The sequence below is a fragment of the Triticum aestivum genome, chromosome 4B (assembly GCF_018294505.1).
Source record: "Triticum aestivum cultivar Chinese Spring chromosome 4B, IWGSC CS RefSeq v2.1, whole genome shotgun sequence".
NCBI lineage: Eukaryota > Viridiplantae > Streptophyta > Magnoliopsida > Poales > Poaceae > Triticum > Triticum aestivum.
Genome location: NC_057804.1, coordinates 55,531,817 through 55,556,635, shown reverse-complemented (window position 1 = coordinate 55,556,635; position 24,819 = coordinate 55,531,817). Strand labels below are relative to the sequence as shown.

Below are 24,819 nucleotides of genomic sequence, written 5' to 3'. Positions count from 1 at the left end.
GCTCCGGGACACGGCCGCTATGCCCACCGGCCCGCGTCCCGCCGCGCAGGCCGCCATCCGGCTCACGTAGAGGTCGCACGCGCGGACCAGCGCCCGCACGCACCGCCCCAGCATGGCCAGCGCGCGCACGCCCCTGCTCGCCGCCGACATATCTGATCGAAGGCAACGCCTTTGCCGTTTGTTAGCGGGGAGACGGCGTACAAATTGCAGTGTTTGTGCTTGTCGCTGGGGCTATATATGAAGGGATCGGCGACTCGTTCTGGGTCAAGTGACGTGACGGGTCGTAGGTGGAGGGCTGGTTGCGGAGCACGGGAGGTCTGACTCGCACTCGCTTGCTCATCTGTTCTGCTGCGGGACTCCGGTTGGGTTTGGCCGGTTCAAATCGGACGTGCTTTGTCTGGCACGTCTATGTGGACGTCGCGTTGATGAGTGCAGCAACGATGAATGCTCATCTACTGAAAGTCAACGAGAACTTAAGGCGTGTCATACATACGTGCTACGATCATTTGAAAAGTTTTGAACAAAAGACTTGGTCGGTTATTTTAATGTTTTTTTTAATATCGGTTATTTTAATGTTATTGCGTTCGAGATGCTGTGATTAGAGTTGGCCGGAAGCAAATCCAAGCTCATGGTGTGGTTGCACTCACTGACTTTTACTGGATGGTGCCCCACGTGTTGACGCGGAATTGAAGATTCGATTTCTTTATTCGCAAAAAAGAAGAAGATTTGATTTCTAAAAACTGCATAGAATGTATAGATATATTCATTAAGATTCAAATCATGTGAGAAGTTCCAGCAGATCAAATAAAAAGTAATCTTAAGATAAGAGTTTTAAGATTCCACAAGTAAATGCAACATTACCCGCAAAAAAACACAAGTAAATGCAACAATATTCTGGCCGCAAAAAAAAAGATTTGAAATCCACTTAAGAATATACTAATGCATGTTGCCTGGTGGGAGGTTCTCAGTGGAAGTTCACACAGGAGATAGGTTTCTTTTTTGCGGGAAAAGCTTTCGATATTTATCATCTATCAAGGCAATACAAAGAACACAAGAAGTAAAAACTATATCCAGAACCGTAGACCACCTAGCGACGACTACAAGCACTGAAGCGAGCCGAAGGCGCGCCGCCGTCATTGCCCCTCCCTCACTGGAGCCGAGCAAACCTTATTGTAGTAGACAGTCGGAAAGTCGTGGTGCTAAGGACCAGCGCACCAAAATAGCAATTGCCGCCGATGAAGAGAAACGTAGATCGAAGGATCCAATCTGAAGACGCACAAACACAGACGAAGGAAGACCGAATCCGAGTGGATCCACCGAAGACAAACGCCAGAGACACATCTCCACATGACCTCCGATAGCGCTAGACGCATCACCATAATAGAGGCTAGGCAGGGAGAACCTTATTCCAACTTTAGATAGCCGTCGTTGTCTCGTCTTTCTGAGCAAGACACAAACACTAAACAGGCACCAAAAAACACCTAAAAACGGAGCAAGAGTCCTCCCGCCGGCATGGACCGCGCTGCGAACCGATATAGGTCTGCGTTGGGTAGCTTCCACGGTCCAGACAATGCGGTCTAGACGTATGCAGGAGGTTTGAGGTCACCGTTCGAGATGCCCTAACACAATTCGCCCATTTAATTCTTTTCAAATTTGATCGGGTATATCTGGCCTTGATGGATGCTTTTCTCTCCCACAACAAATCTTTCTAGGAAGGGTAAATAAAGTTCATTTAAAACTGTTATTGCGTTCATCTTTTCATGTATGGATGCAGAAAGGCATAAGAATGATATGTGTTAATACAGAAAATAAAGTGGTAAGGGTATATGCCTCAGAGAGGCTCATTGTCCAACCACCTTTGAGCCATGGCGAAACATTCTTTAGGCCGGTACTCTGGAGCAGTATGACCAGCACCCTGTACAAATAATGATTAATGACCTCTACCATGTTAGTACATATATGGTTACCCATGGACATGATTTGGAAAGGAAAACAAGATCACCTTCACTGTGGCAAATGTCATATTGTTTGTGTATTCTATGGTAAATCTACAAAAAATAAAAGATGCATCCCATGTCAAAAAAGAGTGGGGAGAAAGCCAACACACAAGGGATGTGCCATGAAGTTTTTCTTATATTTGAAATAGGGAGGTAGAAAGACTTAACCCAGCAGCCTGCCCACTAAGATGCCATGCTCTCCAGTCAGCAACGATGGAAAAGTTCAAGGATCTTATCCATGCTTGTGTGCCAAGAAATGGCGCCTCGAGATCATGGTCTCCGCTGCGCTCACAAGTAGTTTCACTTATGAGGTGCAAAGGAACATTTTGAGCCAATGTGAAGTAAACTTTTTCTCATGCCCTTGTTTTTACCTGTACACAAGTGCACGATAACCTTTCATAGTGAGGTTGAGATGATACGGTATACTGCTCGGTGTCTCGTATGTGTAGGGGAGCCCTATGTTGCATTGTATCCACTCACTCGTTGTTCCCTGTTGCCAAATTAACTTTCATCAGTAGTGTTCCAAATGATGTGGAATGGAAAAAGAATGCCAGGTGTGCTCCTACATGGCACCTATTAAGCTAAAAAGTCAACCTCAAATCCAAACCTTGCACCAAGTTCTGTTTTGGTATGAAAACTTTGAAATCGTCTAAAGAGAACCATACAATTTAGAATTAATAAATTGTGTACACTCGGAAAATAAAATGCAAATAAAGGCTTGTACAAAGTTGCCAGTTACCAATCGTCTCCTTTTAAACCGGTCGCCCTCACCTTCACCTCACACTGTTAGCAAACGTGTGTATTGTATCTATGTCGCAACCATCCAAGTGACACTAGCTTTGGATGTCATGTTAGTGCAAACCACATGATGTCAATGGATGTTATAGAAGTGTCTAGTGTACTTAGATGTTTAACAAAAATTCATGAGTAAATATAGAGTTGATGCAAAGTCCAGGATTCAAAAGGTGATGGTTTTCTTTACTTTTTCTACTTCTACAACATTTTTTTACCCTACCATGTCTAATTTTATATCTAAAGAAGTTAAAACTACATAATGATACCTTCGGATGCATACTCTATGAAATAAGTTTCATGCAACAGACATGGTGTGTACCTCCTTGATCCCAAGAGCTTTTCTAGTCATGTTGTTGTTCATCCAAAAGTAAGCCAGATAGTAACCATATGTCTACAATTTAGAAAACAATTCTAGATAAGTTTGTGCTATGGGAACAACATCATGTGACAATTTTCACATTCACCGAAATTCTTATATCAAACTGACACCCCATGGATGAAGAGAGACTGACAAAACAATCTATAGTTGGACGAGCAGGTGGCTTGTTTAACTGGGTAGATTCTTCCAACAAAATATTTCTTCTTGAAGCATCGTCTATGGTCTTTGGCGCAACAATGTCACATTTTTTGTACAAGATGTGTTCAATTGAAATTTCAGAAATGAGTTGTGATAGAAGGGAAGTGCATTAGATGATGTTTGCAATACCATACTAGTTCATAACAATAGAGCAATACATGAATCTTACATTATTGATAGTATGCAACACTTCAACACACATTTCATTCACGGGGTTAACGTAATCTCCTTTGCAATTCTTCACAGCACTCTTCACAAAAAGAAACCATGCTACAACTTAGATCAACGCATATTGCAAAAAAAATCACATGCTATTGTTGAAGTGTTCAAATGTGGCATCACCTCATATATTTGATCAGATATTATCCCAAAGCCATGAGCACTAGGAATTTTGTAATTTTCATCAAACTTTGGATCTGCTATAGGGTTGCCAACCATATATCCCTAAAAATAATTGCATTAACATGGCAATAGAATAAATACACGGTCTCGCACTCTTTTCCATTATACTGTTGTTGTCGAGTTAAATGTTCAATGGATAGCTAATAACTTGCCTTGAGATTGATGACAGGTTGCTGCCTCATGTCAATTCCTGGAGAATATTATAATCAAGAGGTAAGTCCACATTACCTCCTCAACTCTTGGTGAAATTCCAAATTACCGCCTCAGTTCATATGACAACTCTAGAAAAATGTGCTGATTGTAACCCCCGGCAGGTTTTACCGGTTTTGTCCTATGTGTCGGACAAGACATCATTACCATGACATCAGCTCTCTCCCCTTTGTCCATGTTAGAATTTGAGGCAAAAACATAAAAAGTTACTTTATCCTAAAAAGTGTGCAAACAGTGTTCTCTTCTCATCTACTTCTCTTCTCTTCTACTTCTTTTCTCCCGCCGTCGTGTTGATTATGATCCCATCTACTTCTCTTCTCCCGCTTGTTATTATACATTCAGGAATGCGCATGGATGTGCAATGTTCTAAAGAGCTAATAATTACCTTCTGAAATGCCTTGTGCAATAAGTGGAATCACCTTTCCAGCATATGAATCTCCACCAATGTAGAAAGGATTTGAAAGGTACTGCGGATGATCCGTGAACCACTGTACATAAACATGCATAGAGCGGCCAATAATCAACACTTTGAAGTTCTCCATGCAAAACAGTATGATGGTACGACATCAGTGATGCCTCTCATCACCTTATTTAGAAATGTTTGGACCTGCGAAGATGACGAGTAGTCCCCAACATAGTAGCCTTTGGGATCACGAGCGAACGAAAAACCGGAACCGACCGGTGAATCCAATAAGAGTATGTTTGCCATCTGATCGAGAATTGTCGTCACTAAACCATGTAAAGCTGATCAAAAATGAAATTGATTTCGACGAAGATATCATCTATAATCTCACCTTTGTCCATGAATATGGGTTATACACCAACTCCGGCAAACCGCCACTATACGGTGCCAACACAAACTTCAGAGGACCTATGGTGCAAAACAATGGCGGATAGATGTATATGAGCAGGAATTATGTCAGAAAGTGGGAGTCCTTTTCGAAAAAAATGTCAGAAAGTGGGAGTCGATTTGGTGAACTGACCGATTTCAAAGGCCAGGCCCATGATGATCGAGCAGCGGGGACCGCCGGTGAGCCATAGGAGCAGAGGGTCGGTGCCGGGGCTCCTCTCCGACTCGACGAAATAGTAGAAAAGCTCCGCCCCGGTCTCCTCCTCCACGCCCACGTACCTGCATCACACGGCCACTCCGGCCATGAGTCTGGTGCCATTTCAACCAAGCTTTAGTTGTGGAGGTACGCACCTAGAGCTTACCCTGTTTCAAGGTTGAAGGGCAGAGGGCCATCGAATCCGGGAAGGTGCGTGACCGCCGTCGCCGCCGCCGCCGACGCCGGGCGTGACGGCGGCAGGAGCAGGAGGACGGGGACGAGCTGCAGCAGCGGCGGCGGCAGGAAGTGGCGTTGCCTGGCGGTACGCAGCCGGAGAAGCTTCGAGGACATTCTTTCTCTTTCTTTGTGCCTCTAGGCACGTAGCCGTACCTGTACTGCTGTCTGCTGCTCGAATCAATTTGGATGCGTGGAAGGTATTGTCACGTGGAAACGGTTGGCATGTCACCTTCTTTCCGAAAAGGAAAGCTCGCCTACTCACTAATTTCCGTCGACAGGAGAATGTTTTGTCGACCAGAATATGTAACAAGTAGAGATGAAAAACCAGTATATATACGCCACGGAGAAACGGTGAACCAGGATATTCAAGCTCACTGTGGACAAAATCAGAATTCAGTTTTTTACGAATGCCCTTTTTGTTAGTCACATAATGGAAATGCAAGATTTTGTCCAAGCACAGGGAACAAGGAAAGGAAAGAACGAGAAAGTACTCCACCCGTCTCAAAATGTAAGACCATCTTTTACACTATTATAGTATCAGAAATGATTTTATATTTCGAGTCGGATGGAGTAGCTATCTTAGGGGCATCTCTAACTGAATTTAACTCCTTAAATGCCTTTTCAAACTTTAACTCATTTTTATTGAAAAAAAACTCCTCAAATCCAAGGAGTTTAAAAAAACATGGACCTAGGTCTAGATGTTTAGTCATCTCGTCCTATTTTTGCCGGGCAATTTTTATCTTAACTTTACTTTTTTAGCTCCGAGCGAGCTTGTACCACATCACAGACTTTTCGGATATTTGCTTAATAAAATGGTTGCATGCATCATTATAATGCATAGGACGGGGATAATTCTTCTTTTCTAAAATAAAATATGCCCATATTCCGACTCAACACTAGATGTCTCTTTGTTGAATCCTTGTTGAAGTCAATAAGAAGATGGTTGATCTCTACTCCCATCTGGCAAGTGCCACTAGCTATCAAATCCCAACAACATTTTCCCAACGAAAAGACCCTGAAAAAACCTACTGTTGCAAACATATATTTGTTTTAAGACTGATAAGTCGTGGTGCTCGTGGCGTTTAGATTGATGGAATCAAGAATCCTGAGGATCTGGTCGAGGGCGCTCTTGTCCTTGAGGATGCCCATGTGCGACACCTTGGGCAGCTCCACCACCTCCAGGACCTGCGACGGCGAGTCGGACCAGGCCTTGATCGGTCCCATGAGGCTGGCGAGGTTCACCGTCCCGTCGCCGTCACCGTACACCACCTCCACGGGCCCCGCGTCGAAGCCCTCGTCCCCAAACACGAGGCTCTCCACCGTGTCCACGCCGGTGCCCACGAGGCATGTCACCGGCACGCCCGGCTCCGGCAGGACCTCGCCGAGCGGCCGTATCCGCGCCCGGTACGGCTCCACCCCGTCGGCGAACCCGATGTCGTTGAGGAACTGCGTGACGTTCTTGGCGGAGTAGGTCCGGTTGTGGCGCTGGGAGACGACGAGCGTGGTGTTGCCAAACACCTTGGGCGTGGGCAGCAGCCAGAGGTTGCTCTCGGAGCTGCGCTGCTCGTCGCGGATGAGGGTGGGGTCGACGAAGGGCACGCCGAGGGTGTTGCCGGAGGCGAAGGTGAGCATCTCCTGCACGGAGCCGCCCCACGGCGCGGACAGCGTCACCAGCCGCTTGACGTGCGCCGCGCGCCAGGCGGGCGGGGCGCGCGCTAGGAACTGCAGCGCGTATAGCCCGCCTAGGCTGTGCGCCATGAGGATCGCCGGCCTGCCGCCGTTGGCCGCACACGCGGACTCCACCAGCAGCCGGAGGCGCTCCAGGTAGGCGCTGCCCACCTGCGACGGGTGGCCCGGCGCGGCCAGCCCGTAGCGGAAGTCGTAGGGCGCGCCGAAGAGGTCGTGCCCCTCCTCGTACCCGGCCTTCTCCAGCGTGCTCGCCAGGACGTCCATGTACCCCGTCAGGACCCTGCACGTCAATTTTGGCATGTCGTCTCACTGCCATTGGCCCATTGCTGATTGCGACATCTGCATCATTGACATGAAGAAATAGTAGTAGAAGAAGAAGAGGTCGATGGATTACTTGAGGGTAGGGTCGAGGTAGCGGAGGGTGGAGGTGGAGCCGAACTCGGAGACCCTGGTGTGGACGCCGGGCGCGTTGCGGTAGTCGTCGGCGTCGCGGTCGTAGTAGAGCATCATCCGCTCGGCGAAGCAGCGGGTGAGGGGCGCGACGACGACGGACGGCTCGAACCACATGCGGAACCAGCCGCCGCGGCCGCGCACCAGCGGCCACACCCGGCAGGTCAGGCTGGACGGCCTGTAGTCGTCCGTCAGCCGCGCCTCCAGCTGGTTGCCGCCGGAGCCCGGGATGAGTATCACCGGGTGCAGCAGCTGCCCGCCGCCCCCGCCGGCCGACGAGGCGCAGCACGAGCTCAGCGACAGCATAGCTAACAGCACGACCATACGTAGCGGATATCTCTCCATGATGGGCGTTTGTGTGATGGAATTTTTGGTTTTCTTGCTTGTTTTGGGATTTGGTGTTCGCTGTTTTGTCTCTTGGGATCGGATGGCTTGTAGTAGTGGCTAAAAAGGCAGGGCGCGCGTACGGTGGAAATGGTAGTTACGTCGTCCTTGGAGGGGTCGGTAGTCTCGGGTGCGCTGTGAATCTGCGATCAATTCGCGTCTAACTACTGCTTAATCACGCCACAGTACTGCGTAGCCGCGTAGCGTTCCTTGGTAGCCTACCTGCGATTTAAGTGGGGACAGTGACCAGTCACTCACTGCACACGCTGCATCGTTGCTAGTACTTGTTACTATGCGCCGTGCAATCGATTGCTCTGTTCATACGCACCGAGCTTCGAGCATCTCTACCCCTCGCACTAAAAAACTTCTTCCTTTCTTCAGAGCTTAACCCCTTTCTAAGCTTTTCTGGAAAAAAATAGCGCCCCAAAAATATTCATATTCAATCGTGGCAGTGCAACGGACACCAGAAATAATAAAAATTACATTCAGATTCATAGACCAATTAGCGACAACTACAAGCGTTGAAACGAGCCGAAGACGCGCCGTCGTCATCGCCCCTCCCTCATCGGAGCCAGCAAAACTTGTTGTAATATACAGTCGAAAAGTCGTCTGGCTAAGACCCCCTAAAACTAGCGTACCAGAACAGCACCCGCCGTCTGAAAAGTATCACATATCAAAAGGATCCAACCTGAAGGCTCGCGAACGTAGACAAACGACGATTAGATCTGAGCAAATCCACCAAAGACAAAGACAGATCCACCGGAGACACAACTCCACACGCCCATCGACAATACTAGACGCACCACCGGGATTAGGACTAGAAGGAGAGAATCTTGTGTACACAACTAAGCAGCTTTTCTTGCATCCAACGGGCCTATTTGGGCTAGATGCAGGCAACCAAATGCGCCATACAGACCCAACAAGACTAGCATGAAGTCCCGCCTATTCAACACTTAATATATGTGGCGCGTGAGCAACAAAGCCGTTTATGTATGGACCGTGGGCCTATGTGCTGACACCTGCCCAAAATAGAAACGCGCTCGTTTGTGCAACGCTGCAACCGTTTGCTGCCTAGCAATGTCCTTAAAAAAAAGATCAAATACCAGTGGCGACTAAAAATTGCATGCAGATTCATAGACCACCAAGCGACAACTACAAGCACTGAAACGAGCTTTAGACGCGCCGCCGTCATCGCCCTTCCCTCACCGGAGCCAGCAAAACCTGTTGTAATATACAAGCGAAAAGTCATCTTGTTAAGACCCCATAAGACCAGCGCACGAGAACAACAACCGCCGCCGATGAAGAGTATCGTAAATCAAAAGGATCCAATCTAAAGACTCACGAACGTAGACGAACGACGATCAGATCCGAGCAGGTTCACCAAAGATAAAGATAGATCCACCGGAGACGCATCTTCACACGCCCACTAATGATACTAGACGCACCACCGGGATGAGGACTAGAGGGAGAGAACCTTATGTACAGAACCAAGCAGCTTTCCTTGCATCCAACGGGGTTGTTTGGGCTAGATGCAGGCAACCAAACGTACAGACCCAGCAAGACAAGCATGGATTCCCGCCTCTTCAACACTTAATATATGTGGCGCGTGAGCAGCAAAGCCGTTTATGTATGGACCGTGGGCCTATGCGCTGACACCTGCCCAAAATAGAAACGCGCTCGTTTGTGCAACGCTGCAACCGTTTGCTGCCTAGCAATGTCCTTAAAAAAAGATCAAATACCAGTGGCGACTATCCTAAGACATTTGAGAACATTTGCACATTACTTCATCTCATTCACTTCAGAATTACCAGTGCATCACTACCACATAATGAAAAGTCAGATATTGCATCCACAATTTTCTTTCTTTCAGAAAGAAAGAATTCTTCTACATATTGTTCTTTGCCGCAGGTTCTTCAATCAACAAGCAACTACCTGCTCTGTGGTTTTGCCCTTTTACCTAAGTTGGTATGGATTAATTCATGGTGACATGTTTTTTTTCCTCGATGGTGCATGGTCTGGCACATTCAAAAGCTATTAACATTTCTTTTTCATATGAAATTAACTTGTATTACAAGATTAGTGAAAAATGTGCACTGAAAACCAGCAGATAATCACCTTCGGGTTGCTCTAAATAGTCCTTCGACATTCAGCAGCAAATCCTGGCAATGCCGGTAAACTTTGTTTACTATGCCTCATTGGAATGCAAGTTCTGATCATCTACAGCATTGTTATAGGCTCCCTTCAGCTAATGCATCGATTTCTTTGTTGGATTTCTCATCTTCGACTTTGAATGCTTTGAACCCAAAGCGATATTCTAGCAGTTCCTTCCGATCGGCCGGAGAAACCAAAACATTCATAGTCGCCTTTCCTCTCCAGCAAACAATGGCGATTGGGGAGGGGTCCTTGGCTATGGAATCCGCAACTTGACACCCTGAAATATTAACAAGATTTACATTACCATAAGTGATGGGTTCTTTCAGGTCTACATAGGGCATAATGTTACCTTCACGCAGCACTACAACGCAGCAACCAGGCATCAAAGATGAAGCCTCCTCCCCGAATCTAGCATCGGCAAAACAAGCAAAGTTAATGGTTCGATATTGTAAAAGATGCTGGAAGTCGACTGGAGATGCGTGTAGTATCCGCTTCCTCATGTATGGGAAGAGCAATGACAGCCCCTCATAAGATAGCCTATATGCACATGAACATCCATCCTTTGATCTATGCCTTTCCTGACCGTGAACAAGGAAACAGAGTTAGTTCATTGCTTCGGCTAAAGAAAATATGCACTCTTTCCATGAAAATATATTAAAATCTGCTTGATTGGAGCGCTTACAAACATCTTTACGCCAAGAGAAGCAATTTTAATCTGCTCACCAACTTGTACATTCAGTTCTAAAATGTCTCGTACTGATTTTGATACATAGTACATTCTCCTTGCATTATCAGTACTTCTTGTCACCAGATGACCTTCTAGTGAAAACGATTCCTCGATACCGAAGAAAGATACTATATTTTTTATCACAGCCTCATCTTTGAAAAATAGGACTGGATCAATTCCTTTCCACTTGTGTTGATAATCCAACTTATCCATTCTATGACTTCTATCGCCTGATTCTGTCTGACTATATTCTACATCATCAGATACCACCTTAACTTCAATACGGTTGTCATCCTTTGAAGTTTGGTTGGCCACGCTTAATTTATTCTGTCCATCAAGCAACTTCTTATCATCAAGAGCTTCAGAAACAATTCTATGCTGACATTGCTCCTGAAGTTTCACTGTCCTGTTTGTTGATAGCAGGTTCTCAGTTTTTCTCACCTTGATCACCTGGTTTTCTGAAATAATGTCAACAATACATTTAAGTGCATCATTGATAGTGCATATCAGTAAATCAGAACATAAGGAAATATTTATGAAATGTAAAAGAATATCTTATGCAGAAACAAAAACATGAGGTTACCATTCAACGGGGACAGTTTATGAATAACTGCAATGAAAAATGCCCCACCGTCTTCGTCATGAGGAACAATTCTCATGCAACGATGCAGAGGAAATTTTGAACCCAAGCTTTGAACAGAATTACTATTTGAAATGCCACCTGTATCACAATTAACATTGTTTGTATCTCCAATGTTGAAATTTCTTGAGAACGGCACATTGTACTCTGAATTAACATCAAAGCTGTTATACACTGTATGGCCTTCGTGGATGCTTGTCCTTGAAGGAAACATGCTAGGCAATATTATATTCTTCCTACTGTCAGGAACATCTTCATAAGTCTGAAACCAAGATCCTCTATCATTCACCTGCAAAAGTCACAAGGGGAACCATTGGGGAAAGCAGATTAGAAGAGCAAAGTTTTGGCACCTAATATCTAGTATGCAGTATTGCCCAGTATGGAGCAACTGCTCAACTGAGCACCAAACAGAAAAAGGTTGAATTCGATAATATCATAGTTAGCAGAAACAACAGGCACCTATATTGTGGACTAAACACAAAAGAAAATAGAAAATTATTTTTTTAAAATACTAGAAAACTAATAGTTAGGAAAAAGCACCAATCTGGTGGACAGAGCACAGAGAAAACAGAATAGCAAGAGAATCACGATGTGAGTCAACGAACCTTCCAAGTGCTAAGTCCAGGGCGGCGGACCAATTCTCGTAGCTCATTAGAAACATCAAGTAGTTCAACAGAGCTTCCAGTTCTCCGGAGAAGCTGATTATGTAAAATAATAACAAATACGACGACGAATCATGTTATGCAACATAAATTAAAAAACAAGTACAGAAAAGGATTAATTTAGAAAGGCTCTATACATATCCAGGTTCTGAGATACAGCATAGATGCAATAAATACACAGAAAGAAATGGTAGCTGCTAACCAGCCAACTGCATTAGTTGGTCAGCATGAAAACTGTCATTTGTACTCCACTGGGAATCTTGCTCCCCAGAAAATAACTCTATCAAGAATCTTATGATTAGGCAATTCAGACGGGCTTATGTTTGTCTTAAGCCCCATATCCGGATTAGTGAGCATGTTAAGTAAACATCATTTTAAGCGACGAAAGGAGGTACATTACTAGGCCTACTTCTGCTGTGCTATAAGATAAATAAGGCAACTAGCCAACTAGAAAGACAAACCTAGAGGTACTCCAAAAGGTCCTCAAGTGCACACAGATTTGGCTCAAGTTCAGTCTATATCTATACCTTGTAAAAGATAATACTCTCTACTTGCTCAACAGTAGGTGGAATCTATAATGTATCAATGCTCCTAAAATCAAACAAATACCTCGGCTACAACAACTTCATTTTCGACAGGATTCATTGAGCAAGTTGAGTAAACCATCCTACCACCCACTTTAAGTAAGGCAATACCTGAAAAAACAAAGTTAAACTTTTGATACTACACGCTATAAGGAAACTTCGACTAACGTACATTTTGGCCACAAAATAGATCCAAATTATATTCAGCACCGTTTTCCGTTCTACCATTCCATAAACCTTTAAGATTCAAAACTTCGGTTCTACCATTCCATAAACCTTAAGATTCAAAACTCATGGATACAGGTTTCTGACCATGTTGGGAAAAAAAGGAGGAAAACAAATAGTCAAATGCTTAATTCAAATGTGATTAAGCAGATGCCTCTCTTTTCATAGTGTGGGATCCATCTGAGTGGTCCTGGCGACTGATTTTACTGGTATCTCTTCCTCCACTAGTAGCAGAATTACCACTTATAATCGGATGCCTTTTATAATAACCATTACAGAGAAACCCTTAAACCTCTAAGTACAAAGATCATATGCAGGGTCATGAAATAGTTGATAACATATAGCTAAGTGGTTCATAGCTGATAGCTTGGTTTGCAAAAATATCAGCACCCAGAACCAAGATAACATAATGCTAAGTGGTTACACCCAGAACCAAGGTAATAACATCTTATATTATGGGACGGGGGGAGTAGTTGATAACATGTTGAATTATCTCTATACCCGCCTCCTCTCTCGTTGCATTTTTCTGTATTTTGTGTTTTTCTCCCTGAAACTGTATCATCTACAATTCACATGATAGGAAACCTTACCACGCATAGCAATGTTTACTTGGAGAAGATGAAATTCGTTCCCCATGCTTGAGCTCCGGAACAGTGCACATATTATGACCCTGATTAAAAATTGAATGGAAACATAACAGCAGTGGTAGAATTAAGGTTCAATGCTTAATTGCTTACCACTTTCTCCAAAGGTCATGAGACTTCCGGAGTGTTCCATCACCACTACAGGGGACATCACATAGTACACGGTCGAATTCTAGCCTTTGTGGTTTGCAGTGATCTTTGTAAGCTTCTGAATCATCCTTCGCAAGAGAACAACTGGGAAAGCTTTGTGCTTCATGGTTTGTCACTATCAGGTTGGCAGTGCACATTCTCTTTGTATTATGGATGAGGACGTCGCATCTTTGTACTTTTAAATCATTAGCTATGACCTAACAACAATCTCGCAAAGGAAAGGAACGTGTATAACTACAACTTTCTTTTCTGATTATTTCTTTGTGAACTATAACAAGTGTCGTGCTAGCTACACATAATATATAATGAAACCAAAGTTCTTCTCTGCAAATCAGCAGGAGCTTCTCTGGAAACATAGCTATTAGATTGTGGTGCTATATGTAACAGATGTGACATGTATAACAGTACCAGCGCTGTTGGAGGTAGCCCTGGCTCTTTTGATTGATGAATCATCTCAAGTAGCTGGAACGTTTTAGATCCTGGAGCACCACACACTGCACAAGATAAAAAAAGCCAGATAAGTAGATTGCGAGGATATATTACAGAGTTATTGTGTTTCCCTATCAAATCGAAGAGTCCTAATATACGATAATATCTTGGAAGGCAGTCAACTTGTATGAACACACTGGAGTCCATGATTATGGCCAAGAGTAGTAGGCTAACATACTGTCAAGAATATGGTGGCCAGCTTGTACATTCAGAAATAGTGGTGGCACCTGCAGAAATTATTTCAATTATCAAAACATGGTGTAATGTAATATTGCGAAGAGATACTAAAATACATGATAGCTGAGGTGAAAATAGCCATGAGGTGTTCGGTAAGAGTTGCTCACCATACTAACAGCCTCTTGCCTGGTTATGTTACCAACCTCACTCTCGTGCTTTAGAAACTCATGAAAACTGGGATGTACGAATGGTTAGATTACAAACAGTGGTATAATCAAAGATACAAAAGTACATGAAGTTGCAACAGCAACTCATTTTTAAGTATAACAATGATCTGAATGTGAGAAAATCGTGGATAAATAAGTTGAGATATTACAGTGTGTTAATAATGGCAAGCGATAAAACTAAGCACTCCCCAAATTTCACAGTTCAGTACGCAGTCTTATTTTATACACATAAAGAGTAGCTACTGTGCTGCACAATATAAATATCTGTGCTAATTCTGTGTAATTACTTTCAATTGGCACTCTAAAAAATCTCCAAAAAGATTTCATGAAATGTATAATAAAGGCCCAAATGAAATGTATGACAGGTTTTGCTACCTATGAATGGTATAAGAATTTTAAAGCAAAGCATAAAAGGAGAGCTGGATTTCACATGATCTAGTACATGAGTGTTACAAACCACAAACGCAACAATTTGGATATATGCTGCAAGCAAGCTTTAAAATATCGGATATCAGGTTCGTATCGGTTTGGCTTCGACATATCGGATGTCGGATATCGGGTGATATATCGGACGATATGTAGATATACCGGAGAAAATATGTCTATTTTTTATTATTCTCGTTCAAAACATTTATTTTTAGTAAATGAAAATGTATGATGTCAATGCTTTAACATAACACTTTTAGATTCCTAGTTTAACTTATTGATTAAGAAAATATTAAGGAAAGATTCACAAAATCCTTACTCTATGATTAAAAACAATACGATATATATGCATTTGTATGAAACATTGTGCATGACTTTGATAATATACTCTTATTTCACTGCTTTCTAATAAAGAATTGTTGTCTTCTACGTATCATTCTATATCGGTGGACATATCGAGCTAGATATCGGCCATATCGGTCGATATTTCGGTCCATATCGGATGATATGTTGAAAAATGATATTTACCAAATGATATGTCATGTTCATATCGGTTGGGCCCCAAAAGTGATATATCGGCCTATATATCGGTCGTATCGGCCTAGATTTAAAAGCTTGGCTGCAAGAATTCATTGAGGCAGGAATGTTGCAGAATTTAAAGACACATATTTGGTGCATGGAGGACTTTGATTACAACATGAAGACAGATGGTTACACAATGCCATCAGAAATATTATTTTAAAATAATCATCATGTGATTTTACTACCTCTCAAGTGCAGGATTCTTCCTCAGTTGCTTCCGAGATAAGTTCAAATGCCATGCAAGATTGCCTGGATACCAAGGCAGGGGACTGAGAGCATATTCTCCACATTCATCACTAACCTTTGCAAATAGTTTTTTTGTTAAGAAATGCATCAGAAAATACAAGAACTGGCATCAATTGAAGTGTATAAATCAAGCAAGATGTAACCTCATTTTCCAAAGATCTCCTGAAGTCATTTTCTAATCTGGAGCAAATGTCTTTCAAAAACCGGCAGCTGAAAAGGAAAGGTGACTTCAACTTATTAAGTAAGAATCACCAACATGGCCAGAAGAATGAAGTAATCGTCACTGTATCAAACATACAAAAGATAACAGTCTGGGAAAGGAGCATGGTATTGCCGAGAAAAGGTAACCCTCCAATTCTGTGGTTTGTTTAGTATATATTTTAGAAATACTTCAGCTTGTAGAGGTACCACATGCAATGGCTAGATCGGAATTATTTGCCCAAAAAGTACATGAACTTTCACAGTTAGCATGCCACGTTTGTGTGTATTAGTGATTGCAACGGTTCGCAGTTAGAAATCCCGGATCAGCAATTCTGTAGAGCCCAGCTTGTGAACAAAAATCACACTATACATAATTTGGAAGGGGCTATCAGTTTCTAGGAGTAAGAAAGCAGAGAAATGAACAGAACAGAACAGGGGATCCAGTCCAAATGCACATACAACAAGCAATGTTTGTGCCCAAAAATGTGGAAGTAGTCAAATCAAAGGATGGAAGGAAGGCCAATGTGGTAACTGGTAAGTGCATCACATCATTTCAGAGAAACCAGTATCACCTAGCATTGACCCTAAAAGTGGCTGGCAATGGTCTCCGGAGCACGCTCATGAAGGCGTCCCACTCCTCTTCGCGAACGATTCGCTGCTCCTGCAAGGCGTATACATGTGCACGCAGGCCATAAGGAACGACATTTCAGTAGAATTTATTTACAACGTATGACTGAACGAGCAAGCAGCCGCACCTTGTAGTACTCCTCGAAGGCAGCGTTCTCAAGGGGCGGTGGCTGCGACGAGGTGTTGGACTCGCTGCGGGTGGCGGCGGCGGTTGGCGCGGGAGAACGGGGAGGGCGGGGTCTGCGCCTCCAGAGGCTCTCGGGCGCCCCGCTCAAGTGGCGGCGCTGCGCGTGGCCGCGCCTCCTGTGGCCTCCGGTGCATCGCTTCCTCTGGCCGGCGGCGGCGGCGCCGAGGTGAAGGAGCGAGATGGGTGTCCGTAGGGCTATCATGTTGCTCGCCCTCGTGTCCGCCGGGATTGTGGGTGCTGGAATAGCTGCGTGGGATTTTATTTTTTTAAAGAAGATTAGAGCAACTCCAACGGGCCGACTTCATGTACTTCATTGGAAGGAGGGAGCGGGGGCGCAGTGGCGGACGGTAGCATGCTGCGACACCTGGGTTGTCTAGCTTAGCGGGCAAGGTGGGATCTTAATGGGATAAGTTGACTAGCCCGATTATTGTTTTTTTCCTTTTCAATGGGAGTCCATTAATAAAGTAATTTAAGTGGGATGGATTAGTTAGTCCTACTTAATCCCACCTCCACTTGTAGCCTCAATTGAACATATCGTGATCCCTTAGTGCCAACTTAGGATGCTCTCTACTCGTGTGGACCTTTGTCCATCCTAAGTTTCCAATCTCTTCAATCTCGGACCCGCCTAGTTTCCTACTCGACATCAGTTGCACAAGTTGTTTCATGGATAGCTACATCTGTCTCTCTAGGCTGGGTTGTTTCGAGTCGATCTACTGTTCTTGTGTGGTGTTCTTTCCGTTTGGCATTCATGGTGGTGGAAGGGGATGCTCAATCAAGCTCGTCAAGCAAAATCTCAGGCAGTGTTTGTGAACCGCAAGGATGTGAACATAGATGAGTTGCTCAAGAACTTAGGTTCGTAAGAGGGTGATTTCGATGATTTAATAGGAGAATGAGAAGATGTACCTAAGAATGGGATAAAGTGGATGATCATATCTCATATTCTTACCTTAAACCACTTCACACTCAGTCTCTTTCCACTAATATGTGAATTGCGTGGAGCCCAATACATGATATGAAATTCTGAGTGTCGGAGGACAACTTGTTCAACGTCCAAGCTTTTATGACGGGTGATTGGCAAATGATCACAACATGCAGTCCATGTCTCTTTAAGATGCTGGCCAGCCCGTTTGCTTCGCTTAACTTTTTTTATTACCGATGACGAACCGATAATGTTTTGGCATGTTGGCCTCCGCCGAAACTTTCGGCCTTCTAAGAAAGCGACGATAGCTTATATAGTAACCATGAATTAACATACACTATAGAATAAAAAAAATTACGGCATAGTAATGAAGAATAAACCTAGACTATTCACTGGGCATCAAAATTTGTCACTGATATGCTATCGTCATACACTATATAATAAAGTGCAGCCAGACAACATATTACATACACTAGACATCAAAGTTCGTCACCAGTGCAAATAAACATGCACACAAAAAAGTATACAGAACCGATAGCACTTCAACACAGTTCAAGAAACGTTAGCCCTGCCTAGGAGCTGTCGCGCAAGTAGCTGAGCAAGCTGATAAGCATAGATTAAAAACCGAACCGGTAATTGAACCGGTGAGGCTGCCAGTTCATGTTTTTACGGTCGGACTGCCGGTTCACCGGTTCGATTGTCAGTTTTTTAAGCAATAAAATAATACATATTTTATCAATAAATGCACCAATTCACAGATAAAAAATGTAATTGATTGGGCGTCTTGGTCTTCCTACTCAGCTGCTCCTAGTCTGGACTCTGGAATGGAGGGAGTCAACCGGAGGGAAGCCTGGTCTATTTGACTAGAGCAGAGGGAGATCGAAGTTGTACGGGCCAATCTAACCAGGTGGCGGCAGACCCCTCTCCCCAACTGTCAGTAGAGGTGGTGCAGATGGCGGGACGCGAGGGTGGCGGCGTGGGCTGGAAGCCTGGTGCTGCCGCACGGGGCGATGAGGGAGAAGCGACATCGCCACGCCATGGCACCAGTCAAGGGTTGCGCCGGAGGGGGCACCGATGCCCGGTAGGGTTTGTCCGTGGATAAAATCGAGAGAAATGCTCCTAAAATGGTTGAAGCCCTACTAAAAGAGGGGTTTTCTTCCTTTTTTTGATTCTACCCCAATTTTTTTTTGGAAAGCAAAGACTGCTTTATTACTCAAAGACGTGGGCACTATCACCCGATACAATCACAGCAAGTTCAGCTGGTACATCATCATCATACACATCAACACCTCCTAAGTTGGCGTTTAAGCCTAACTTTGCTAAGCAGTGAGTCGCATGATTCACCTCACGTGGAGAATGTGTGATTTCACACAGTGAGAACCACAAGTTCCTCTGGATCCTGATATCTTCAATCAGCTGCACCTCCTTGGAGAAGTATGGCTTTCTCCGGTTCAGCGCCTGCGCTACGAGCAATGCATCTGTCGGCGTTTTGGATATGGGGGTATCCAGACTTGCCTGCCTGCGGCCCACCACATGGCTCCATTGACGGCCTGGTACGGCCCAGCTTCGACATCAACAGCTCAAGACCCTCGCGAGGGGCTGAGCCTCGCAAGACGGACAACGCCAAGACCCCCGAGGGGATCGACCTCTTCAGGCTGGCTCCCGAGGGGCGGAGAGTTCTATGCAAGGTGCACCTCACGAGGCTCAGCTGACGTGAGCCATGACGACCAAGGCCAGGCGGGCGCCAGCGGGCGCAGGCGCCAGTTTCCTCTTTGGTGCAAGGGAGGCAAGCCACAGGCGCGGAGTCACGAGGAATCAGCCAAAGGCTTCCATTCTGGTGAATAAAAATATAGCACCAAGTAAAGTTACCAATGAACGAAGACAAAAGAGGAGATGCCTTCCGGGGGCATCCCCAAGCTTAGGCTTTTGGCTATTCTTGAATATCTTGGGGTGCCTTGGGCATCCCCAAGCTTAGGCTCTTGCCACTCTTTATTCTATAGTCCATAAAAGCTTTACCCAAAACTTGAAAACTTCACAACACAAAACTCAACAGGAAATCTTATAACCTTCGTTAGTGAAAGAAAACAAAACCACCACATAAGGTACTGTAATGAACTCATTATTTATTTATATTGGTGTTAAACCTACTATATTCCAAGTTACCTATGGTTCATAAATTATTTTACTAGCCATAGATGCATCAAAATAAGCAAACAACACACGAAAAACAGAATCTGTCAAAAACAGAACAGTCTGTAGCAATCTGTAACTAAAGCAAACTTCTGGAACCTCAAAATCCCTACCAAAATAGGACGTCCTAAAAAATTTGTTTATTAAACATAATCAAAAAGAATCAATGCAAAATCTCGTTTCTGTGATTTATTCAATTTTTTCTCGTGAGCAAAAAGTTTCTGTTTTTCAACAGAATCAAATCAACTCATATCATAGGTTATCCTATAGGTTCTACTTGGCACAAACACTAATTAAAAGCTAAAAACACATCTAAACAGAAAGTGGAAACAAAATTTAACACTAAACAGGAACAAAAACAAAGAACATAAAGAAAATTGGGTTTCCTCCCAACTAGCGCTATCGTTTAACGCCCCTAGCTAGGCATAAAAGCGAAGATAGATCTAAGTAGTGCCATCTTTGGCACTTGATAAGGAAAAGGAGGATCTCCTTTCTATGGCATTCATCCTTCTATTCAGGGTAAGAACATTGCCATTAATGGATGAAGTAAGATTAAGCACGTTACGGAAATTTGCATCTAAGCTAGACTTCATTTCTTTGATAATTTCATTTTGATAAAAGCACAAGAGAGTAGTTGATTCAACTTTATCATTTAAAGGATGCCCAAATATGATTTTCATTTTTTCATAGGTATCTATAGCGTCCCCTTCAAGAAAACCTTCTTCAAGAATAGAATCAAGAACTTGTTTGAAAGAAGCGGGCAAGCCAACATAGAAACTTTTTAAGTAAACATCAATTTGATATTGTGGCACATAGCTAGCCCGAATCCTTAATAACCTATCCCAAGCATATTTTAAAGATTCATCAAGCAAATAGCGAAAAATTCCGGAGTCATCTTCATCAAAATCATTTAAGCTCTCATTGGTGACCCCGGTGGGTCTTTCCATAGCATCTTTGTTTATGAGCTTAGAGAGGATAGAGGGGTTATCCAAGGCACTAGAACTCGGGAGAAATCCCTTAGTTCTTTTTGATTCGGCCATGGCAATGGGAAGGCAAACAAAAAGAAGAAGAGGAGACTGGGAAAGAGAGGGAGAATAAAACGGCAAGGGTGAAGTGGGGGAGAGGAAAACGAGAGGCAAATGGCAAATAATGTAAATGCGAGGGAGATGAGTTTGTGATGGGTACTTGGTATGTCTTGACTTGAGCGAAGACCTCCCCGGCAACGGCGCTAGAAATCCTTCTTGCTACGTCTTGAGCTTGCGTTGATTTTCCTCGAAGAGGAGAGGGTGATGCAGCACAGTAGCGTAACTATTTCCCTTAGTTTTTGAGAACCAAGGTATCAATCCAGTAGGAGGCTCCTCAACAAGTCCCACGAACCTACACAAACAAACAAAGAACTCGCAACCAACGTGATAAAGGGGTTGTCAATCCCTTCAGGACCACTTGCGAAAGTGAGATCTGATAGAGAAAGTATGATAAGATAAATATATTTTGGGTATTTTGTAATATAGATGGAGAAAATAAAGATGCAAATAAAAGTAAATCGAAAGCAAATATGATAAGAGATACACCCGGGGGCCATAGGTTTCACTAGTGGCTTCTCTCGAGAGCATAAGTTTTACGGTGGGTGAACAAATTACTGTCAAGCAATTGATAGAAAAGCGAATAATTATGACGTTATCTAGGCATGATCATGTATATAGGCATCACATCCATAACAAGTAGACCGACTCCTTCCTGCATCTACTACTATTACTCCACACGTCGACCGCTATCCAACATGCATCTAGAGTATTACGTTCATAAGAACAGAGTAACGCATTAAGCAAGATGACATGATGTAGAGGGATAAACTCAAGCAATATGATATAAATCCCATCTTGTTATCCTCGATGGCAACAATACAATACGTGTCTTGCAACCCTTTCTGTCACTGGGTAAGAACACCGCAAGATTGAACCCAAAGCTAAGCACTTCTCCCATGGCAAGAAAGATCAATCTAGTAGGCCAAACCAAACCGATAATTCAAAGAGACTTGCAAAGATAACTCAATCACATAAAAGAATTCAGAGAAGATTCAATTATTATCCATAGATAAATCTGATCATAAACCCACAATTCATCGGATCTTGACAAACACACCGCAAAAAGAGATTACATCGAATAGTTCTTCACAAGAGAGGGGAAGAACATTGTATTGAGATCCAAAAAGAGAGAAGAAGCCATCTAGCTAATAACTATGGACCCATAGGTCTGTGGTAAACTACTCACAACTCATAGGAGGGGCAAGGATGTTGATGTAGAAGCCCTCCGTGGTGGATCCCCCCTCCGGCAGAACGTCGACGACGGCTCCAAGATGGAATCTCGCGGATACAGAAGGTTACGGTGGCGAAAATATTTCTTCAGGTGGCTCCTGGATGTTTTCGGGGTACGTAGACTTATATAGGAGGAAGAAGTACGTCGGTGGACGCCCGAGGGGCCCACGAGACAGGGGGGCGCGCCCTATAGGGGGGGGCGCCCTCCTATCTCGTGGAGGCTCCGGTTGTTTCTTGACTTGCACTCCACGTCCTCTGGATCATGTTCGTTCCAAAAATCACGCTCCCGAAGGTTTCATTCCGTTTGGACTCCGTTTGATATTCCTTTTCTTCGAAATACTGAAATAGGCAAAAAATAGCAATGCGGGCTGGGCCTTCGGTTAGTAGGTTAGTCCCAAAAAATGCTAATAATGTATAAAATAAAGCCCATAAACATCCAAAACAGGTAATATAATAGCATGGAACAATCAAAAATTATAGATATGTTGGAGACGTATCAAGCATCCCCAAGCTTAATTCCTGCTCGTCCTCGAGTAGGTAAATGATAAAAGAAGAATTTTTTGATGTGGAATGCTACCTAGCATAATTCTCAATGTAATTTTCTTTATTGTGGCATGAATGTTCAGATCCAAATAATACAAAATAAAAGTTCATATTGACATAAGAAATAGTAATACTTCAAGCATACTAAGCAAGGTAATCATGTCTTCTCAAAATAACATGGCCAAAGAAAGTTATCCCTACAAAATCATATAGTCTGGCTGTTGCTCTATCTTCATCACACAAAGTATTTAATCATGCACAACCCCGATGACGAGCCAAGCAATTGTTTCATACTTTAATAATCTCAAACTCTTTCAACTTTCACGCAATACATGAGCGTGAGTCATGGACATAGCACTATATGTGGAATAGAATGGTGGTTGTGGAGAAGACAAAAAAAGGAGAAGATAGTCTCACATCAACTAGGCGTATCAACGGGCTATGGAGATGCCCATTAATAGATATCAATGTGAGTGAGTAGGGATTGCCATGCAACGGATGCACTAGAGCTATAATATATATGAAAGCTCAACAAAATAAAACTATTGGGTGGGCATCCAACTTGCTTGCTCACGAAGACCTAGGGCATTTTGAGGAAGCCCGTCATTGGAATATACAAGCCAAGTTCTATAACAAAAAATTTCCACTAGTATATGAAAGTGACAACATATGAGACTCTCTATCATGAAGATCATGGTGCTATTTTGAAGCACAAGTGTGGAAAAAGAGATAATAGCATTGTCCCTTCTCTCTTTTTCTCTCATTTTCTTTTTTTCCTTTTTTATTATTCTTTTTTTTCTTTGGCCTTTTTTTGGCCTTTCTTTTTTTTTCTCTTTTTCTTTTTGTAAAGTCCGAAGTCTCATCCCGACTTGTGGGAGAATCATAGTCTTCATCATCCTTTCCTCACTAGGACAATGCTCTAATAATGAAGATCATCACACTTTTATGGATTTACAACTCAAGAATTACAACTCAAAGCTAGAACAAGGTATGACTCTATATGAATGCCTCCGGCGGTGTACCGGGATATGCAATGAATCAAGAGTGACATGTATGAAAATTGTGAAGGTGGCCTTGCCACGAATACAATGTCAACTACATGATCATGCAAAGAGCAATATGACAAAAGTAATGCGTGTCATATGAACGGAATGGTGGAAAGTTGCATGGCAATATATCTCGGAATGGCTATGGAAATGCCATAATAGGTAAGTATGGTGGCTGTTTTGAGGAAGGTATATGATGGGTGTATTGTACCAGCGAAAGTTGCACGGTACAAGAGAGGCTAGCAATAATGGAAGGGTGAAAGGGTGCGTATAATCCATGGACTCAACATTAGTCAAAAGAACTCATATACTTGTTGCAAAAATTTAGAAGTCATCAAAAACCAAAGCACTACGCGCATGCTCCTAGGGGGATAGATTGGTAGGAAAAGACCATCGCTCGTCCCCGACTGCCACTCATAAGGAAGACACTCAATAAATAAAATTGTGCTCCAACTTCATCACAAAGCGGTTCACCATACGTGCATGCTACGGGAATCACAAACTTCAACACAAGCATTCTTTAAATTCATAATCACCCAACTAGCATGACTTTAATATCACTACCTCCATATCTCAAAACAATTATCAAGCATCAAATTGATCATAGCATCCAATTCACTTTCTATGATAGTTTTTATTATACCCAACTTGGATGCTCACCATTCTAGGACCAATTTATAACCATAGCAAATACCATGCTGTTCTAAGAGACTCTCAAAATAATATAAGTGAAGCATGAGAGACTAGCAATTTCTTCAAAATTAATCCACCACCATGCTCTAAAAGATATAAGTGAAGCACTAGAGCAAAAACTATCAAGCTCAAAAGGTATAAGTGAAGCACACAGAGTATTCTATCAAATCCTAAGCAAATAGGCTTCTCCCAAAAGGTGTGTTACAGCAAGGATGATTGTGGTAAACTAACAAGCAAAGACCAATATAATACACGACGATCCAAGCAAAACACATATCATGTGGTGAATAAAAATATAGCTCCAAGTAAAGTTACCAATGAACGAAGATGAAAGAGGGGATGCCTTTCGGGGGCATCCCCAAGCTTAGGCTTTTGGCT

General features: G+C 43.3%; 3 protein-coding genes across 12 annotated transcripts; all 3 read right to left on the bottom strand.

The window, feature by feature from the left end:
* Positions 1 to 1,709: 1,709 nt before the first annotated feature.
* Positions 1,710 to 5,424, bottom strand: LOC123090973 (serine carboxypeptidase-like 18). Of its 6 annotated transcripts, XM_044512352.1 has the most exons (13): positions 5,194 to 5,424; positions 4,965 to 5,110; positions 4,776 to 4,852; positions 4,568 to 4,690; positions 4,367 to 4,469; positions 3,924 to 3,961; positions 3,712 to 3,813; positions 3,539 to 3,619; positions 3,112 to 3,183; positions 2,369 to 2,487; positions 2,166 to 2,279; positions 2,003 to 2,048; positions 1,710 to 1,915 (listed from the first exon to the last, which is right to left on the bottom strand). In XM_044512352.1, the coding sequence occupies exons 1-13, from the start codon at positions 5,376 to 5,378 to the stop codon at positions 1,832 to 1,834; spliced, it is 1,290 nt and encodes a 429-aa protein (XP_044368287.1). In that variant the 5' UTR covers positions 5,379 to 5,424; the 3' UTR covers positions 1,710 to 1,831. The 6 variants fall into 6 exon arrangements, with proteins under 6 accessions (XP_044368287.1, XP_044368288.1, XP_044368289.1 ...); XM_044512353.1 differs by lacking the exon at positions 3,112 to 3,183; XM_044512354.1 differs by lacking the exon at positions 3,539 to 3,619.
* A 687-nt stretch (positions 5,425 to 6,111) lies between these two features.
* LOC123090972 (lecithin-cholesterol acyltransferase-like 1) lies at positions 6,112 to 7,840 on the bottom strand. Its single transcript, XM_044512351.1, has 2 exons — positions 7,348 to 7,840; positions 6,112 to 7,233 (listed from the first exon to the last, which is right to left on the bottom strand). Exons 1-2 carry the CDS (start codon positions 7,746 to 7,748, stop codon positions 6,315 to 6,317), a joined length of 1,320 nt encoding a protein of 439 aa, XP_044368286.1. The 5' UTR covers positions 7,749 to 7,840; the 3' UTR covers positions 6,112 to 6,314.
* Positions 7,841 to 9,817: 1,977 nt separating this feature from the next.
* On the bottom strand, positions 9,818 to 16,991 carry LOC123090971 (RNA cytosine-C(5)-methyltransferase NSUN2). 5 transcript variants are annotated; one of them, XM_044512347.1, is made up of 15 exons: positions 16,677 to 16,991; positions 16,494 to 16,576; positions 15,864 to 15,930; positions 15,660 to 15,775; positions 14,407 to 14,473; positions 14,241 to 14,289; positions 13,982 to 14,067; positions 13,517 to 13,770; positions 13,370 to 13,449; positions 12,580 to 12,665; positions 11,914 to 12,006; positions 11,252 to 11,597; positions 10,624 to 11,126; positions 10,291 to 10,519; positions 9,818 to 10,218 (listed from the first exon to the last, which is right to left on the bottom strand). In XM_044512347.1, exons 1-15 carry the CDS (start codon positions 16,935 to 16,937, stop codon positions 10,016 to 10,018), a joined length of 2,523 nt encoding a protein of 840 aa, XP_044368282.1. In that variant the 5' UTR covers positions 16,938 to 16,991; the 3' UTR covers positions 9,818 to 10,015. The 5 variants fall into 5 exon arrangements, with proteins under 5 accessions (XP_044368282.1, XP_044368281.1, XP_044368283.1 ...); XM_044512346.1 differs by having other exon boundaries at positions 16,494 to 16,582; positions 16,677 to 16,990; XM_044512348.1 differs by having other exon boundaries at positions 13,370 to 13,422; positions 16,494 to 16,582; positions 16,677 to 16,990.
* Between the last annotated feature and the right edge of the window lie 7,828 nt (positions 16,992 to 24,819).